Genomic DNA, 19,898 nt, shown 5'->3' with positions numbered 1-19,898 from the left:
CAGCTGGAGTGTGCTGCAGTCTTTATGGGGAAGGAGGGTCTTCCAACACCAGGGGTATCTAGAAGGCTCTTGAAATACCCAATGGAGTTAGGAAGATCCAGGGATCGGTTTTCTTAGAGAAAAGTCAGAGAAATTAGGGTATTTTGCCTTGGTCAGCCAGCAGTGGCCAAAAACAATGGAGCCTTCAAGTGAAGTTGGGTCTTCTCTCTCTCCTCTTGAGATTCATAAAGTGTCTTCAGATCTATAGCACATTGTTACAAATCCACTCCGGGACTTAACTTGTTTTCCTCCTTTTGAGGACAGAGTCCAGCCTTGTGATTTGGAGAATATCACTCCCTCTGTCCCCCACAGTGAGGAAGGGCTTGATGAGAGAGACCACCCCGCTCACCATGGAAGATTGCCAAAGTAGAAAGACCTGCTGGAGTCCTCTCTTGGGGATGTCCTCACTTCTTGGGTTTTGTTTGGGGAGGTTCACATTTGTTGACCAGCCCTTTTAGGTTTTAGCATCTTGCCAACAGTGGCAGGCTATGTGTTTATCGCTCAAGATTAACTGCATCATATTAAAATGTAAATTTGGTTTTGGTCACTTAATCCTTCTCTGGGTCAGATTCCTGGAGTCCTGAAGTATTCTGCAAGAATCGATCCTTCTTCCAAACAGACTAAGTGAGGACGTTATTAGGGATTAAGGCTCCTTTCTCTCCTGAGAGAATGGATGGAGGAAAAGGCCCATCTGGTTTGGACGGAAGGTGACAGAGCCATTAGATTCCTTTCTTATTCACCAGTGTTGCTTAGCAAGATGAGGGCTCATCTTCCTGTTTATACACATTGGTCTGTGGGTTGGCCAGACAAGAGTGGGAGAAATTTTCAGCACAGAATGCAGCCCCATCTGCCGCATTCCCTCTGACTGGTGGAGCCAAGATAGCCAGAATGTGGTCCGCTTGGTTCACTGCTTTTCTGAAAAATCTGCTGCTTGAAGCTGGCGATCCTACAGCCTCCATTCCTGGAATTCATCTAGCAAGACAATGGCCTTTGATGGCAATCACCTGGAGGTCACAATAGTACCCAATGATCTGGAGAAATGGTGGGATTTTTATTCCATTTGCTTTAATTCAACAACTCTCAGAAGGACGCTGCTAGATTGTATGTTAGATATCATTGCTGGAATGCACCATACAGGTCATGATATCCCGTTTTCTCTCCATGAATTATCCCAGGTATATCCCCTCTCCCCCAAATGATGGTCCAGTTTTCTGAACAAATACCACCAATGGCACCAATTTGCTACTTCCCGAGATAAGTCGTTCCAGGGTTGGTCAGGAAATCTTAACTCTTAATGAGCCAAAGTGGAACCACTTTCCCCACTGGCCTTAAAGCACATGAACTGTGCCCCTGGAGTACATGGTCCTTCCAGTATTGGCATCTGAAGAGAATTTTCTTATCCTACTTCTCAGTATTAAACCTTGCAAGCTTGTATTAGACAAGGCTGGATTATACTGCAGTAATGAATATACCCCCCCCCCCCCCCAAATCACAGTGCCTTAAAACAAGAAAAGTTTGTCTTCTGTTCATCCAAAGTCCAACGAGAGGCTGCCAGTTCTGGAAAATCTTCATCCAAGTGATGGCAGTGATTCAGAATCCTTCCATCAAGAGGTTCCCACATCTTGGGGTACTGTTCCATCCATACAGGTAGGGGAAGCAGCACCAAAAGAATCTCGCGGGGCATTTATGGCCAAGTCTGGAAGTGGTTGATATCTACTACTCACACTCCATTGGCCAGATTCCAATCACACGCTCCAACCCAACTGCAAGGGAGAATGGGAAATGTAGTTTTCCTATGTATTCAGGAAGGGGAAACAGAAGTGGTGAGCATCCAGCCAGTCTCTGACAGACGGCAATTTAAGTCACCTACCTCCACTTAACAGGTTTTAAGCTCTCACCTTCCTAAACCTTACCTGAACAAAACTCACTTCTTCAAATGTGATGCTTGGATCTGAAGTGAGACCAAGCCTGTCTGATCTGCACTGAGGAGAAAGGGACCATTTACCTCACACTGTGCTTCTCCTCCTCCTCCTCCTCCTCCCTCTCCTCCTTCTCCTTCTCCTTCTTTTCTTCTTCTTCTTCTTCTTCTTCTTCTTCTTCTTCTTCTTCTCCTCCTAATGTTTATTTTTGAGGGAGAGGGAGAGAGGGGGAGGGGGGAGGGACAGAGAGAGAGGGGAACAGAGGATCTGAAGTGGGATCTGTGCCGAAAGCAGAGAGCCCAAAGTGGGGCTCAAACTCATGAACTGTGACATCATGACCCGAGCCAAAGTCAACCACTCAACCGACTGAGCCACTCAGGCACCACTACCTCACTGTGCTTCTGTCGATGCATTGGCTTTTCTGGCAGACACAGCACATCATTGACATACATTGAGTCCATGTGAACTGCTCTTATGCCACATCTTCTCTGTCCTGCCTAGAGCGGTGGTCTCTTGAATCTGGGAATTATCATTGAGGAGCAGTGAAACCCATATGGAATGGGCAGGAAGGAGCAGAATGCAGTGGACTGGACGATGGTGGGGCTGGCCATCAGCAGGGCCCATGCAATTAGGGGCATGAAATGAATTCAGAGGAATGTCTTGCCCAGATGAGCAATAGGACAGCACTTGACCAGGGGACAGCAGGGGTCTAAGGAACCCTGACTCCATTGGTTGGCTTGCTTGCCTTTGAGTCCCACCTCCTGTAGGGTCTATGGGGCATGTGCATCTCGATGTGCCCAAGGTCTCCAGCCTGCCCTTGAATATCCAGAGAGCATCTCAGACACTGCTTGCCAGGATCCCCCTCTAACATTCCTGGAAGTGCCCCAAGATGCTCACCTACCCCATGAATCCATCCCGGGGGACGTTCCAGCCCTTTACCCCAGGATGCCCCACCATTCCCTGTAGGACACTCTTGTCCCACTGCAACTGGCTTCTCCAGGCCATAGCCATGCTCACCCAGTCACCCTAGACGTGAACACAGGCCCTTTATCAAAACACAGCCAACACTAGGATAAATTTGAACCAAACTTTATGAAAGGCTTGACCAGGAATCATCCTGTGGAACGGAAATGCCTGAAAACTGGATCCTGGAACTCAGAGCTCCGGTGGTCCCTGGGCTGGTCCCTGCTGGCCCCTATTTCTGGCTCTTGCTTGCACCTTAGCCCCTTTCTCCCTGCAGTGTGTGTGTGTGTGTGTGTGTGTGCGGGGGTGGGGGGTACTGCGGATGTCTCACTCCAGAACTAGGACCCCCCACTCGCGGCCTTCTCTGGGCTCCACCCAGGTCTCGGCCTCTGTCCTAAACAATGTCATCATCATCCCATAAACTTCTGGCCACAGCGCACATAACCTATTACACAGTCATGCCTTAAACTTCTCCATGCCAGAACAGAACTCTGTTATTACTATTGCAAAACCAAAGGTCCATTAGTGTCTTTCCCCAAAATATGAATCAGAAGAGTGATGGCATCTTTACCAAAGTGATGCTTCCTCGCTTCCTCTCTCCTAGTCATCGAGACTTCACAAATGCCAGGGCGGGCTCTCAGAGGCCCCCATTACGCGGAACTCTGCCATCTCAAGTCAGGGCCGAAAACTGTAAGTGTGGAACACCTGGCCAGTAAAGCTGACAGCTGAGACAGTCTCAGTGAACTGTGAGAAGTTGCAGATGGGAGGGACTGTGAGCTCATCACAATGAGCACGTCAGCCCTGGAGGCCACACCAGCGGAAGCACAGACCTGTAGGTGGGGACTCCCCACCAGAATGACAAAGGGAGGTCTGGACTGTCCCACCCCTAGCTGGCCAGGGGCTTTGCCGTGTAAATGGCACTGGAAGTTAATCCCAGATTACTTACTACACGCTTAGGCTTTAACTTCTGTTGAGTAGACAACCTAGGGGTAATTTTTGTAGCATGTGTTTCACGCTTCACAACTAACGCCCCTTAAAGAGTTGAAGTGGACATGTTTAAGGAAATAAAACAAAGCAGGCCCAATAAACATTTGGAGCTGTAGCTGGGAAGCCAGACTACCCCATCTGGATGAGTGAGCCATCGCTCGGCAGTGAACTAACACGAGATACTGTATTAGCTCAACAGGGGAGTGTAATGGGATGTGGTCGGTGATCCTGCTCCTAATTTTGTTGGGAAACGTGCACTGGACGAGTGTGAGTGAGATAAAGACAAGCTGACTACAGTTGTCCAGGAGGAGCCTGTGAGCCACCTGAGCCCTAGACACTCCTGACCCCCCAACCCCCTGGCTCCAGGAGTGTGGCCGCCCTCCTATTCAGGGAGGCCAAAGCCTCTGGCTCTAGGCTGGGGCTGAGCCTATGGGGAGGAGGCGGGCCAAGAGTCAGGTTCTGTGGTAGGGGGTGTCGGGAGGTGTGGGGGTGAAGAGAGGTGAGGAACAGAAAGGAGGGGTGATGGTGATAAGCGTAAGGTTTGAAGACCCAAGGAAACAAAATGTTTGAAAAAGAAAGCATTTCAGAGGTATAAATATTTTGTTGGTGGTGGTAGTGAGTAAACCTTTAGTAAAGTCCCAGAGGTTTGTAAATATATGCTACATATTTGTACATTTAACAATTTCTTTTTTTTTTAAGTTTATTTTGAGAGAGAGAGTGGGGGGGGGGTGGTAAGGGCAGCGAGAGAGGGGGAGAGAGGATCCCAAGCAGGCTCCACACTGTCAACACGGAGGCTGACACAGGGCTCGATCTCACAAACCGCGAGATCATGACCTGAGCCAAAATCAAGGGTCAGACACTTAACTAAGTCACCCAGGTGCCCCCTCCGTTTTTTGTTTTGTTTTGGTTTTTTTTACTATTTTTTAATTAGCCTTGGGTTTATTCATGGCTCTAGTCATGCCTACTCTTGTCCCCATAAGTGGTGCCTCGGAAAACTCTCAGAGCAGACCATGTGGGTGCTCTGAAGAAGCCTGAGGAGGAGGGTTGAAATCAATCCCTTAGCACTTAGGAAGAAAAGCAAAGGACTAGAAGCCCTGAGGAAACATCCTCCTCAGTCCCCAACGTCTGCGCTGTCCCGTCACAGGCGCTGCTCACCCAGGACCGTGTGGAAAGGAGCTCGGGGCCCTCAGGGAACTCCCTCCTAGTTCCAGGCACGGCCATCTGGTACGCACTCTACATGCACAGTCACACACCCATCGCAGTGACATCCACCAGCTTCTGGATCATCTGGGCGTGGGTGCCGTGGAAGGGCAGCCCATCTACCTCCGGGCCCACCTCGCCCGAGACTCCACTCTGGACTTGGGTGCCGCACCAGGATGCCCAACGCTTTTTCTTCCTGGAAAAACAAGGGGATGGGGATAGAATGGGGGAGGGGGAGGAAAAAGAAAGAAACACATACATTTACAAGTGGAGGAAGAGTGTTTCACTTGGCGTGGACTCCTTTTTAAAAACGAATTTTTGCTTAACCACAGTAATGCCACTGGCAGACTCATAATGAAAAGTAAGTGTCCTGTATCACCTCTCATCTGCCCCAAACCTGCTCCCGAGAAGCAGCAGTTTGCAACAGTTTGGGATGTTTCTTCCGGTAACTACCTTGGAGTTAGTGTTTGTTAAAGACACTGAAGATTCGCTTCTGCGGGGACAGCACAGGCGACTTACTCCCTGCAGCCTAGCCCCTGCTCAGCTCCGGATCATCCGTGGGCGGCTTTTGTGCCAGGGAGGCTCCCATTCCTCCTGAGTCGCGGCTGTTAGCCTCCTGTGGGGCGTGTACCAACCCCTGCTGCAGCCACCTTCTTGTCTTCTCCATACGACCCAGTGTGGATGTGGGGGCATCCGGAGGGAGCAGAGTCATGGAGAAAATGCAGCCTGACCTGAAAGCGCGGGCCTACGCCAGCCGACTCCATCTTGTTCTGTGTCCTTCACCTTGACCACGCCTCCTCCCCTTGAGTAACCTCCCGCTCACCTGCCTAACAGGACTCTGACCCTTCCCCAGCCAATCGGCTGAGGCCACAGCCATTACCCCACCAACTGCCCCTAGGCCCCAATAAAACCTTTGTCCTTTTGAAACTCGCTCTCTCTCCCCGGTATCTCACCGCTGGGTTGGTGCAGGTAGGGGATTGAGCTCGAGCTAGCTCGAATAAAGGCTCTTTTGCTTTTACATCGGACTCGGCTCCCTGGCGGTCTTTGGGGATCACGAATTCTGGGCATAACAGACCCTGGGCCCAGCAGGCAGGGTTTAGGATCAGACAGATCTGACTTGGGTCTTTCCTGGTAGGTGTTTTAACTTCTCCTTGCCTCAGTGTCCTCATCTGTATAATGGGGATTTTGATGATAATAGTAGTAATGCCTCCATTAAATAAGACGATGGAAGTAAAGCACCTAGTGTGGTCCTTGGCACACAGTAGGTGCTCATGAAATGAAGTGAATTATTATTGGCAGCGTTGGGCCCCCTGGCCTTTAGCCCAGAGCTTTTTTTCCTTTGACATATTTGCTCATTTTTTAAAAAGTGATTTGATCCCCCTCATTTCACCTTCTGAAAGTAAAGGTCCCAAAGAACTACTTATCAAAGCTAGCATGAGTTACTCTCTGGTTGAAAAGTTCTCCCTGAGGAAGGGCGTCTTGGGTGTGGGCAAAAGGAGAGAGGATGGTGCCTGAGGGGCAGAATTCAAGTATGTTCTCCCTCTCCTCCTCCTCAAGCAGAAGCGGGGGGTGGGGTGGGGTGGGGGGGTGGGGGGGGGGGTGGAGGAGACATAGGAATCCACAACAGGAAGGTTAGGATAGAACTGAGAAGGGCTCTCATCTTCCTCCTCAGGCATTTCTCATTCATTTCAGCACCCATCAAAATTTCCTTGAGCACCAGCTGAACCAGGGATACAGCGGTGAATGTGACACAGTCCCTGCCCCCCTGGGGTGTTCATAGTCTAGATAAGTGATCAGGCAGGCACAGTCTATGGGGATCACAGCACCAAGCAGGGGGCATCCAACCCTGGTTATCAGAGTGGCTCAAGAAAGACTTTCTAGAAGACAGACAGCTAGGATGTCAGATGACAAAAGAGCAGGAAGGAGCCAAGCCAGGGGCTGTGAGGAGCACTCACTGAAAACCAGTCAAAACAATGGAGAGAGTGCTGGCAAAAGTAACCTGGGAACCGTCTCTGCTCACAGCTGGTGGGAGAGCCTGCATTTCCACCTGCCCTGGGTGCCAAGTTGGGAGGGACACCCACGGGCATTTCCAGGCATCTCTTTGTCCACCAGCCCCTTCCCAGGGACTACCCAGCCTAGAATGGCATTTCCTGCCCTTTGTTTGGGCTTTATTCTTCCATTTCTCTCTCCATTGGATCATATCCTCTCTTTCTGGGGGAGTGCTCCTGGGTCCCTGGAGGGGGGATGGGCATTTCCTCTTAGCACACTGCCCACTGGCACCATTCCCATCCTTCTGGGTCCCAGGGAGAGGCTTGGGGTGTCAGGGTGCATGTGATTAGACAGCAGCTTTGGAACTGGTTGGCACTCGGCCTCTACCAAGAGCCACAAGGGGGGCGCCTGGGTGGCTTGGTCGGTTGAGCGTCTGACTTCAGCTCAGGTCATGATCTCACGGTCTGGGAGTTCGAGCCCCGTGTCGGGCTCTGTGCTGACAGCTCAGAGCCTGGAGCCTGTTTCAGATTCTGTGTCTCCCTCTCTCTCTCTCTGCCCCTCCCCTGTTCATGCTCTGTCTCTCTCTGTCTCAAAAGTAAATAAACGTTAAAAAAAAATTAAAAAAAAAAAAAAAAAGAGCCACAAGGAACAGCTAGGCCAGTGGAGACTGCCTGAAAATTTCCAGGAATCACTGAATGACCACACCATCTTCAAGGAGATGCCACCACATGGAAGAGGTGACAGAAGACAGGAGACTTGACCTGGAGGCAGAGCACCTGGAGGCTGTAACACCAATCCAGGCTGAGACAGTGTGGCATGAGAGGAGGGACAGAGGACTGAAGTGAGACAAGAAGGCCAGGGCTTGGGGCCTAGTTCATTGTGAACAGGGAAAGAGGCCCTAGGATGCCTTCTGGGGCTTAGTGGCTGAGTGTGTGGGTGGTCACTGTTGGTTCACACAGGGTGCGTGGTAGGGTGGTGTCATGGGTAGGTGATGTTGCTGTTCAAAGTGGGGTGGAGGAAAGGGGCCTCCTAGGAAGTTAGAACTGTTCTGTATCATGATCTTGGCAGTGGCTGCATGGATGTATATGTATGTAAAAATTCATCTGCTGTACATGCAAGGTGTATGCACTTCTTTCTTCTATGTAACTCAATTTTTAAAAGTTAGAAAAAAAAGTAGAGTGGGATGAAGGTACTGGAAGAGAAAAGGAGCCCAGGATGAAGCCATGTTCCTGCTTGTCTGTATCATCCATCCATCCATCCATCCATCTGGCCAGACAGCCAGCAATCCAGCCATCCAGCCAGAAATCCATCCATCCATCCATCCATCCATCCATCCCAGCATCCATCCATCCATCCAGGCATCCATCTATCCATCCATCCATCCATCCATCCATCCAGGCATCCATCTATCCGTCCATCCATCCATCCATCCATCCAGGCATCCATCCATTCATCCATCCATCCATCCATCCATCCATCCAGGCATCCATCCATCCATCCATCCATCCATCCATCCATCCATCCAGGCATCCATCCATTCATCCATCTATCCATCCATCCATCCAGGCATCCATCCATTCATCCATCCATCCATCCATCCATCCATCCATCCATCCAGGCATCCATCCATCCATCCATCCATCCAGGCATCCATCCATCCATCCATCCATCCATCCATCCAGGCATCCATCCATCCATCCAGGCATCCATCCATCCAGCCAGCCAGCCATCCCGGCATCCATCCATCCATCCATCCAGGCATCCATCTATCCATCCATCCATCCATCCATCCATCCAGGCATCCAGCCAGCCAGCCATGCATCCATCCATCCATCTATCCATCCATCCATCCTTAGTCCCTGTAAGGTGTCATCAATCAGCTCTTAGCCCTTGACAAGGTGTGGGGAATGCTCTCTAGCCATTTAGCGCCCTCAGATAAAACTCCCAGGCACAGCCAAGGTGTGCCTTAGATGGTGGTGGCTACCTTCCCTGGGCTCCTCAGCCTGGTGCCCACACCTGCTACAGTTACAAGGGGACCCCTAAGAACCGTCCCTGAATATGGGAGGCCCTGCTTACAAGCAACTCACAGAGCAGAGATGGGGGACATTCCTCATCCTGCTAATCAAGCTGCACCACCTGCTCAAGCCACAGCTCTGCCCACACCTCTCGATGAGTCAGGGACATCCATGGAGCCACCTACAGAACTCTAGCATGACGATCCCAGTTACTCCCCCTGCACACTGCACTGCTTCGTGTGCCTGCACCTTGGCTTATGTGGGTCCTCTGCCTGGAAGAGCCTCCCCACCCTTTCTTACCTGCCTACTTATATCCCACTCATCCTTTAAGACCTAGCTCAGCACCACCTCCTCCAGGCAGCCTTTCTTGAGCCCCCTGAGGGAGCTGAGTGCCTGCTCTCTGACCCCACAGCAGCTTGCCCTGCACACTTCTATCGTTCCATGAGTCCCCACACCTGACCCCAGGGAGATCCCGAGGTCCCTACCCAGGGCCTGGGTCTGACCCCATTGCCTCTCAGAGCAGAACTGGCCTGGCCCAGAGGAGGGGCTCAACACACACGAGTTTGTACTTTTGCTTTGAAAACGTTTCCTCTTATTTTCCTTACAAGAGTGATACATTATTAATGTATTTATGAAGGACTGGGTGGAAACTAAAAGAATTTTCCATCCCCAGAGGGTAAGCATTTGGTCTGTGTGAATTTGTTTGGCTGGGTTCATTCTTTTGTGTCTGTGTGAATCAGGAATCATGTGTCAGGCAGCCCCCCTGAGTGTTTTTTTCCAGTTCAGATCCAGGAAGTGCAAAGAAAACACAGAAGGCCCTGTGGGTCCCTATGGGGCAGATCGTTTCCCCTGAAAATGTCACTTCAAGCTGCTCTAGTGCCCCCAACCCCACATGGCACCTTGGCATTAGCAGGAACCAGGAAACTTCTGAGCCACGGAAACAGAATGGAGTCAGAAAGACCCAGGCTCAGGTCCAAGGTCATCTCTTAGCTGGGTGAGTTGGGCAAGCCACCTCCTTTGTTGGAATCCCAGCTCCCTCATGTGTAAAGTGGGGACAACATCAACCCAGGGAGGTGTTGGAGAGAAACGGGGTGGCAGGAGGGAGAAAGACAGAGACACAGAGGGAGAGACAGGGCTCTGGATGCATATGCTTCTCCAAAGTGAGGGGCTCTGGGCCTTAGCCCCTGGCTGCCTGGGGACTCATCACAACCACTCGCCCCACCTGAGCTGCTATGTCCAGGCTCGAGGCTCAGGAACCTTCCTGCCTTGGGATTGCCTTCGCTTCTCCCCAGACCAACCCTCTAACCCAGGGTCTCAGAGTGTGGTCACCCAGAACATGTCAGAGATGCCACTTCGGCTCAACTCAGATCTCTGGAGTCAGGTACCCTGGGGTGGGCTTTGCACCCTGTGGTTTACGATGCCCTGAGGTGATTCAGATGCCTCTAGATTTGGGGACCTGCTGCCCTAACAAAGCACTGCATCGGCCTTCCCCGTTCGTTTATTCGTTCGTTCTACAAGAATTTATCACTATGTTCCCTCTGCTGGTTGCTGGGAAAGCAGACACAAAAGACCTGGTTCCTGGTCTTGCATTTAGCGGTCCATACCTTTGGGAGGCCAGGCTAGGAAAGTGAGGCCTTCAGTTGCACGAGACTGCTTCTGGACTGGTTAGGAGTGGCCGCGGGGTCAGCGGCCCAGCCTGACCTCGCACGGGAACCCCTCCTCCATCGGCCCACGTCAGAGGCTTCCTCCTTGCAGGGCTGCGCAGCTCTGCAGAGGGCAAGGTCTTCCTTACAGTGAACCAGAATCTGCTTTCGTGACCTCTGCCTTTTGGCCTGCTTCTGTCTCTCAGGGGGCCGAGGGCGTTGTCTGTCTCCCTCCTCCAGGAAGCCATTCAGGTGTGAGCCATTCATGCCCCCCAGTCTTCTCCCCTCCAGGCCAAACACCCCAACTCCCTCCACTGTTTCTCAGGCTTTGTGGCCCTCTCAGCTTCCCGCCTGCCCCCAGGTGAAGCTGCTGCTCACAGGCAAGTCCCTTCAGGCCTGGGATTTAGACATCAAGTCAGGGCTTTGGCTCCAATTTCCCATGATCCAAATTATTCTGGAAAATTCTCCCAGAAGGTGCTTCAGGCTCAAGGAGGAGCAGGGGATGAAGAGGTGGGTTTGAGTCTGCGATTGGGGTGAGTGGGTAGGGCCGTGGGAACTGAGGCCCCAAGAGAGAAGGGCAGAGTCAGTGAGTCCTTCTGTTTTCAAAAAACAATCATCCTAAAATAATCCACATGCCCAAGAGCCACATTTTGTGGTGACAAATTTTGCTCCCCTACATAGGCAGGCTCTGCCTCTGGCTGTTAACAGGCAGCAGTGGTCCTGGCCCTGGGCTGAAAGCCTGGAGCATGCCTGCCTCTCCTGCAGGGAGAGGGTGTGTTACTTTAGCAACGGATGGAAGGGCCTGAGCCCAGTCCTGCTCCCCAGGTGCTCTGGAGGGTCCAACTGCCTCCCTTAGGTAATGTCTGTGGACCTCACATGAGTTGAGGATGTACAGCACACAGGCCAAGGCACAGCCTCCCCAGTTAGAAACACCCAGAACAGAAAAAGATTCTATCATAGAATTGGAAAGCTTATGGGGTCCATCACCCTGCCTCTAAGCAGCAGAACTCATCTCAAAGAGTGGCCCCAAGGGGGGTGTGGGTGGCTCAGTCGGTTGAGTGTCCAACTTCGGTGACCATAAAACCCATGACCCACAAGGAACGGTATGGCCATAGACCACCCCTCATAAAATGGGAACAAGCCAATCAGGAATGGAACCACCCAGCATCTAGAGTTATCCAGTCAATAAGGGTAGGACCTGAGAAGAAACAAGAGGGAAGGGAAGGGGCTGACCAAAACCCTATAAAATAAAGACCCTTGTCTATAGTTGGGGCATTCACTTTTGAATGCTCCCTCTCGGTAAAGAGGACTTTCCTATTACTCTTACTTTGTAAGTAAGAGTAATCTTATAGTCTAATAAACTGTTGCCTGCTGCTCATTTTGTGTCCACATCTTCATTCTTCAAAGCAGTGAGACAACAAACCCCGGGTATTGAGGTAAAAAAAATTCTGCAACACGGACAGTTCAGAGCCTGGAGCCTGCTTCAGATTCTGTGTCTCCCTCTCTGTCTGCCCCTCCCCCACTCACACTCTGTCTCTCTCAAAAGTAAATAAACACACACACACACACACACACACACACACACACAAAAGACCAGTGGCACCAGGAGCTCCTGGGAACTTGTTAGAAACACAGATTCTTGGGCCCCAGCGCAGACCTGGGCCTGACTGGCCCGCCATGTGAATACTCACCAGTGATGACAGCAAAGTCAGCCTCCACATCACAGGCAATCCCATCCCCATTTTGTATGTGTCTTTTCCAGCCTCCTTGACTTTGCCCTTCCCAAGCTGATTGCCCCATCACCGACCCCTGAAGGCAAGGGGAACCAAGTCAGTGGGTGTATAGGATTGGGCAAAATGGGGGCTCGTTGTGGGGCAGGACGGTCCCCCCCCCACATGTGTTTTGTTGCCTCAGGTTAGGGAAAAGGGTTGCTTCTGGGTACATTTTCAGACAACTAGGAGATGTACTTCTTCAGATCTTCTAGGAACTTCTTTAGTTAAAATTGAGTTGAGGGGCGCCTGGGTGGCTCAGCCAGTTAAGTGCCCAACTTCGGCTCAGGTCATGATCCCACAGTTCATGGGTTCGAGCCCTGTGTTGGTCCCTGGGCTGAGGGCTCAGAGCCTGGAGCCCCTGCTTCAGATTCTATGTCTCCCTCTCTCCCTGCCCCTCCCTCACTAGTGCTCTCTCTCTCTCTCTCAAAAATAAATAAAACATACAAAGTTTTTTTAAAAAAGTGAGTTGAAGTTTGGAACTCACCAGAATGTGGCCAGTGCCCTACTGAGTCGTGCTCTCTAGTCACAGATGGAATAACCCCTACACTGATGTTACCAAGCCTGAGGGAGACACAGCTGTGGTTCCTCAACTTTTGAGTGACTCCTGCTTACAGAGGGGCTTCAAGGAAGGCCCTGAAACCCATCCATGTGCTGGGGAGCTGATACAGATTGTAAAGGTCAATTCTGTAATTTAATGTAAATTAAAGACTGAGCCTGGGTGGCTCAGTCGGTTGGGTGTCCAACTTCAGCTCCGGTCATGATCTCACAGTTCGTGAGTTTGAGCCCCACATCAGGCTCTGTGCTGAGAGCTCAGAGCCTGGAGCCTGCTTCAGATTCTGTGTCTCCCTCTCTCTCTGCCCCTCACCCACTCATGCTCTGTCTCTCGAAAAAAAAAAAAAAAACATTAAAAAAAAAAAAGAGTATGAAATATATGTGTGTCAGTTAATCTACACCAGAAGGGTGCCTGGCTGCTTGTGGAGTGGCCTAATGAGGAACACATACCACAGGGGTGGTTGGTTAGCAATGGAAAGAGACCACGGCCTAAAGGCGATCTGATAAGCAGCACCAGAGGGTTTGTAAATTAGCACAATAAATGCTATCGCAAATACGTTAGAATAAATCAATATCAGAAATGATTTAATTCTTCTGTGAAAGGAATGGTGTTGAAGATAGGTGAACTGGCTAAAAATAATTACCAGGCCGCACTACCCTCACAGGAACAGGATGCAAAAAAATCTAACCAGGGGCACCTGGGTGGCTCAGTCAGTTATGCGACTGACTTCAGCTTAGGCCATGATCTCACGGTCCACGAGTTCGAGCCCCGCGTTGGGCTCTGTGCTCACGGCTTGGAGCCTGAAGCCTGCTTCAGCTTCTGTGTCTCCCTCTCTCTCTGCCCCTCCTCTGCTCTGTCTGTCTCTCTCTCTCTCCAAAAAAAAAAACAAAAAAATTATAACCAACTCTGCAGCCTACCCATCTGAGGTGGTGGTGCTAGAGGAACACCGTTTGGTCCTGTGTCCAGGTATTTCTGGAGGATTCTGTAGGCCAGAGGTCAGCTGAATCTGCCTCCAGGAGAGGGTTGTGGCTGCCTTAAGATAACCGCTTACCCAAAGCACTTGTCCAAGGGCCTCAAGGGCAGAGGGCCAGGCCATGCAAGCCTGCAGAAAGGTTGCATGGCTCTTTTTGTGTCTGTTTCTAGAAAGGCCTGGGATGTGTGGAAGCATTCCACCAGAGGCTAGCATTCACTGTGAGATGGTGGACAGGGACCAGAGCTACCCCACCTCGAGCACCAGAGACCTGGACGCAGCCCAAAGAATCAGACTGTTGTGAATGGCCAGATGCCTTAGGTCCACACCCTGAGGATTTCTCTCTGAAAAATTTTCTGGGTCCACGACAGGCTACTGAATGAAGGGAAATAATAACAACCCCAGCATTGGTATTTTGTCTATTTCTGTCTCTGCTCTTCTGCATTTTATGAATTTTATCTTGTTTGCTCCTCAGGTGAGTCCTTGTTTTCCTCACTTGATGGCATTCCCAGAATCTCCAAGAGGGATGGCACCTAGGTCCTGGGTGGTCGGTAGTACGTCCATGACAAGGTAGCTGCCGGTGGAAACTGAGGAAAACAGGGTGTTGATGGAGCAGAGGGGAGAAAAGACCAGGGGTGGTCCTGCTGAGAAGGGGGTGCTGGGGGAAATCACAGGAGAAGGTTGGGATCCTTTGGGTAAGAGAGGGGTCCAAGGGCCCACAAAAAAGGGGCACAAACAGCGAGCTCTACCTGCGTCCTCTGGGATCTTGGGGGGATGAGCAAAGATTAGGGGCCCATTCATCAGGGGAAGAGCAGCTCCTTCAGACCCTGATTGACCCTTTGGACTTGGAGACCCCTCCCCTCCCCGCCCTGGGCACGCCTTCCTCCAGCCCTCAGGTCCCTCGCCTGGCCAGCCTCGAGAGACAGGAAGCCCAAGCCAACTGTGCTGTGGGCACCACACCCACGGCCTCTTCTGGGAAAGACCAGGCGATTTGCAGAAATTTTCTACCCAGCCAGGAAGACTTTCATTGTCTCATCCAACCTCAAAAGCCAAAGGAGACTAATGAGTCTGGGAAACACTCTGAAGTGTTTGAATGAAGAGAACAAATAAACACAGAACAGAGAAACTTGCCTTAATTACCCCAGGGTCTACACCTACTCCCAGGGGAAGAACACTGCTCTGGGAGTTACAGCAAGCCTTTCAGAAATTCAGTTAAAGCAACGTGATTCCATGAAAAGCATGTTTGGAGGGGTCCTGGGAGTCTGGACTCCTAATTCTACCAGCAACACTAATGGGCTCAGCGACCATGAGGAACCTCCCTAGGCCTCATTTTTGGACACTCTACCTTACCTCCTTCCCAGGGTTTTAAAGAGGCTTCAACAATATATGGATGTGAAACCTCTTTGAAAGCGATGAAGTTCTGTACAAACACAAATGATCACATTATATTATTAGCAATCGGAATATTGCGCTAATCGTATATTCAAGATATATTTCAAAACTAAAGCTCTTATAAGATGAAGCACAGTATATACATGGTGCATTGGTCCTGCATGACTAAAAGAATATGTTATGCCTTGATTTTATTATTATTATTATTTTACTATTAGTTTTTTTTTAAGTTTATTTATTTTGAGAAAGAAAGAGACAGTGTGAGTGGGGGAGGGGACAGAGAGAGAAGGAGACAGAGAATCCCAAGCAGGCTCCACACTGCCACACACAGCCTGACACGGGGCTCTAACCCACAAAACCATAGATCGTGGTCTGAGCCGAAACCCGGGTCAGATGCTTAACTGACTGAGCCAGCCAGGTGCCCCTATTTTACTATTAGTTTTAATATTTTAGAGTTGGGGGAATAGAATATGCTAAAGCATCATTTTCCTTTCTTGCTGTGGGAATGTTGGATTTCTAAGTGATAATGTTGTTATTGTCCACACAGATCACAATAAACAAAGAACATCTCTGGAGTAGAAAAACTATGGACCCCATAGAACTCCTTCATGTCAATAGTCAACTAAAAAGGCATTTAGTGCAGACACGCTCTTGTTGAATTCTCTGTGCTCCCGCTTACCAGTAGCTGAGATTCCAGGAATCTTCTGTGCTGCCAGGAAAAGATCATCAGTGGGGTCAACCCAGTGCCTGATGCTCATCTTCCTCGCATTATAGCAATTACCATTGGCGGCCCTTCCTGTGCACTCAATTGCCACCAGATGGTCGAATCTGCCAGGAAGCAAGGGCATAGGGGCTTTATGGAGGGTGTGGCTGACTTGGTGGGTCATGTGTTTGTGTGAAGGACCCTTGTGCTCTCTTTGATTCCTTCATTCCTACAGAATTTGACTCAACATTTATGTGTGCCACGGCCTGTGCTGGGGGCTAGTTGATCAGATCATTTTTTTTAAAGTTTATTTGTTTATTTTGAGAGGAGGGAGGGGCAGAGAGAGAAAATCCCAAGCAGGCTCTGCACTGTCAGCATAGAGCCAGACTCGGGCCTGGAACTCAGGAACCGTGTGATCATGACCTGAGCCGAAACCAAGAGTCAGATGCTTAACTGACTGAGCCACCCAGGTGCCCCTCGATCAGATCACTAAAAATCTCATCAGAATCTCTAGCGGTTCATTAGAGTCAGAGGCTGTGAGATTGAGAAGGCCAATGGTCAGGGTCACGTGCTTGACGCTGCTGATGCCCTGCCCCATCTCCACTAGCCAGTGGGCACCAGCACCCAGGGTTTGGAGCGTTGGCCGCTCCTGGCCCACTTCTGGCTTCTTCTAGGTTCTTGTGCGGTTTACAAACACAAACAGACTTAAAAAAGAGTTGAAATGGAAGACGAATGAATCTAATACAAGACGGAGATTAGATAAGAGGCACAGGGAGCAGCGGTAAGCTTGTGGGCTATGGAATCAGATGGTGTAGGCTCTGAGTCCAGACCCTCCTGCTCCTGGCCTTGGCCAAGTGCTTAACCTCTCTGACCCACATTTGCTACCTCGGATGACCTGACAAGGGGACCTGTCTCATACAGGGCTGAAAGCAGCCTCCCTCGGCCTCATTTTTGGACACTGTGCCTGCAATATCTACTTCCCTGGGTTTGAAAGAGGCTTCAACAATATAGTGGAGAAAATGCACAAGAGGTGCTTAGCAGAGGGCCCTGCACCCACTCAGTGCACGGTAAGTGGTAGTAGTTGTGGATGTTATCACTATTAGGAGGAATATTGTCTTTTTTCTCCACTATTTTTAAGTTTTTATTTAAATTCTAGTTAGTTAACAGGGCAATATTGGTTTCAGGAGTAGAATTCAGTGACTCATCACTGATCTACAATGCCCAGTGCTCATCACAAGTGTCCTCCTTAATGCCCACCGCCATATAGCCTATCCCCCACCCACCCCAGGAAAATACTGTCTTGATTATCCAATTTAAAAACATGAAAATCACACTTCTTTATCTCTGCAAATCCTCCCATGACGGAGTTCTTTATTTTATTTTATTTTTATTTATTTTTGGGACAGAGAGAGACAGAGCATGAACGGGGGAGGGGCAGAGAGAGAGGGAGACACAGAATCGGAAACAGGCTCCAGGCTCCAAGCCATCAGCCCAGAGCCTGACGCGGGGCTCGAACTCATGGACCGCGAGATAGTGACCTGGCTGAAGTCGGACGCTTAACCGACTGCGCCACCGGAGCCTGGAGCCTGTTTCCGATTCTGTGTCTCCCTCTCTCTCTGCCCCTCCCCCGTTCATGCTCTGTCTCTCTCTGTCCCAAAAATAAATAAAAAACGTTGAAAAAAAATTAAAAAAAAAAAATCTTTGCTACGGGTAGCTAGGTGGTTAAGCGTTGACTTCAGCTCAGGTCATGATCTCGTGGTCTGTGAGTTCGAGCCCACATCGGGCTCTGTGCTGACGGCTCAGAGTCTGGAGCCTGCTCCGGATTCTGTGTCTTCCTCTCTCTCCGCCCCTCCGCCGCTCATGCTCTGTCTCTCTCCCTCTCTCAAAAATAAGTAGACGTTAAAAAATTTTAAAAATCTTTGCTATGGGAAACTGTGTGGCGGTCGCTCAAAACACGTAAAATAGAATCACCACGCGAACCAGAAATTCCACAAAAGAACGGACAGCGGGGTCTCCAAGAGATATTGCACATCCTTGCTCACGACAGCGGTGTTCCCACCAAGCGAACGGTAGAAGCAGCCCAGTGCCCACCGACAGACGAGCAAAGAACCAAAAGTGGTGCGTCCTCAAAAAGGACAGAAATTCTGACACGTGCTACAACATGGATGAAACTTGTGGATAATTTGCCGACCGAAATCAGCCAATCACAGAAGAACGAATACTGTAGGATCTCACCTTTATGAGGTACTAGAGCAGTTGATTCATAGAGACAGGAAGTAGAAGGGTTGGGGTCAGGGGTTGGGGTCAGGGTGGGGGATGGAAAGTCACTGTTTAATGGGGACAGTATTGCCATTTGGGAGATGAAAAGGTCCTGGAGATGGACACACGACAATGCGAATACACCTTAAAGCCACTGAACTGCACACCTAAAATGGTTAAAGTGGCAACATTTATGTTATGTATATTTTACTACAGTAAAAAAAAAACAACACTAAGCTCTGAATGCTTTTTCTGTACATGTTTTTATTTCTATTTTATTAAAAATATTATTTTATGTTTATTTATTTTTGAGAGACAGAGACAGAGAGAGAGCAGGGAAAGGGCAGAGAGAGGGAGACACAGAGTCTGAAGCAGGCCCCAGGCTCTGAGCTGTCAGCACAGAGCCCGATGTGGGGCTTGAACTCACAGTCTGCGAGATCATGACCTGAGCTGAAGTCGGACACTTAACCGACTGAGCCACCCAGATGCCCCTGTACATGTTTTTAAAAAACAAAATCTTTATGCCTGGTCTGTGCCCTCTGGTTGTGCATAATGTGGTGACATCATATATGCCTGGATGAATAGGCCACCGGGCAGGTTTTGGAATGTAATCCTGAGGCTACATGTCCACGGCAGAAAAAGGCAACCGCTGAGAAGCAGAATCAACAAAAGGAAGGAGCTTTTTTTTTTTTTTTTAAGTTTATTTATTTATTTTGAGAGAGAGGCAGAGAGAGTGAGCAGGAAAGGGCAGAGAGAGAGAGAGAGAGGGAGACAGAGAATCCCAAGACGTCTCTGCGCTGTCAGTGTGGAGCCTGATGCAGGGCTCAAACCCATGAACTGTGACATCATGACTTGAGTTGAAACCAAGGGTCGGACGCTTAACTGACTAAGCCACCCAGGCGCCCCAGGAGGAAAGAGCTTTGACCCTGAATTTCCTCTAGATCTGTATCAATATCGTTGAAAAAGCTGTTTACAACAAGACCTCCAATTGAGATTAACACATTCTCTGTTCTGCAGGGAGAACACCATTTCTGGATCTTCCCCCCAGGAGAATTCAGTTATATACCTCATGAAGGTGGATTTTTTTTTTTTTTTCCCTAGGCCTGCAGGGTCCATTTAGCTACAGTGAGAAGTAATCCACTCCTGGGAAGCCTGTTCCCTGGAAAGAGTTAATGCATCTTCTCCAAAGAGCAGAACCCTCTCTCCGCTCAGCAAACAAAGCAGCACCTGTGTTAACTGCCATCGGGGGGAACCCACACAAGAGAATGTTCCAGCTTCTTCCCAGAGATCCGGAGCTTTGTTTATATGCCAACTGTTTGCAGAATAGAAACATCTCTAATATGAACCATACATGTTCTTGCAGCTTTAAGTAGCATATCAGCTCCATGATTGAACTTTTCATTGGTGACTCAGGGTTGTCATTATGATCACCAAATTCTGCTGTGACGTGCAGTAAAGCTATGCCCTCCAGGCCTATTAAGTCAGTGTTTTTAA

The 19,898-nt window shown here is 49.8% G+C and overlaps 1 protein-coding gene across 1 annotated transcript in view; it reads right to left on the bottom strand.

Moving 5' to 3' along the window:
• Positions 1-3,271: 3,271 nt before the first annotated feature.
• DGLUCY (D-glutamate cyclase) overlaps positions 3,272-19,898 on the bottom strand; it is a 47,445-nt gene continuing 30,818 nt past the window's right edge. The window contains 6 exon segments of the mRNA XM_058740027.1: positions 3,272-5,270; positions 5,272-5,304; positions 11,537-11,706; positions 12,447-12,515; positions 12,518-12,564; positions 16,112-16,270. Coding sequence (XP_058596010.1) covers positions 5,154-5,270; positions 5,272-5,304; positions 11,537-11,706; positions 12,447-12,515; positions 12,518-12,564; positions 16,112-16,270 — 595 coding nt within the window. The 3' untranslated portion in view covers positions 3,272-5,153.

The sequence above is a fragment of the Neofelis nebulosa genome, chromosome 7 (genome assembly GCF_028018385.1).
Source record: "Neofelis nebulosa isolate mNeoNeb1 chromosome 7, mNeoNeb1.pri, whole genome shotgun sequence".
NCBI lineage: Eukaryota > Metazoa > Chordata > Mammalia > Carnivora > Felidae > Neofelis > Neofelis nebulosa.
This window is presented reverse-complemented; position numbering and strand designations above follow the sequence as displayed.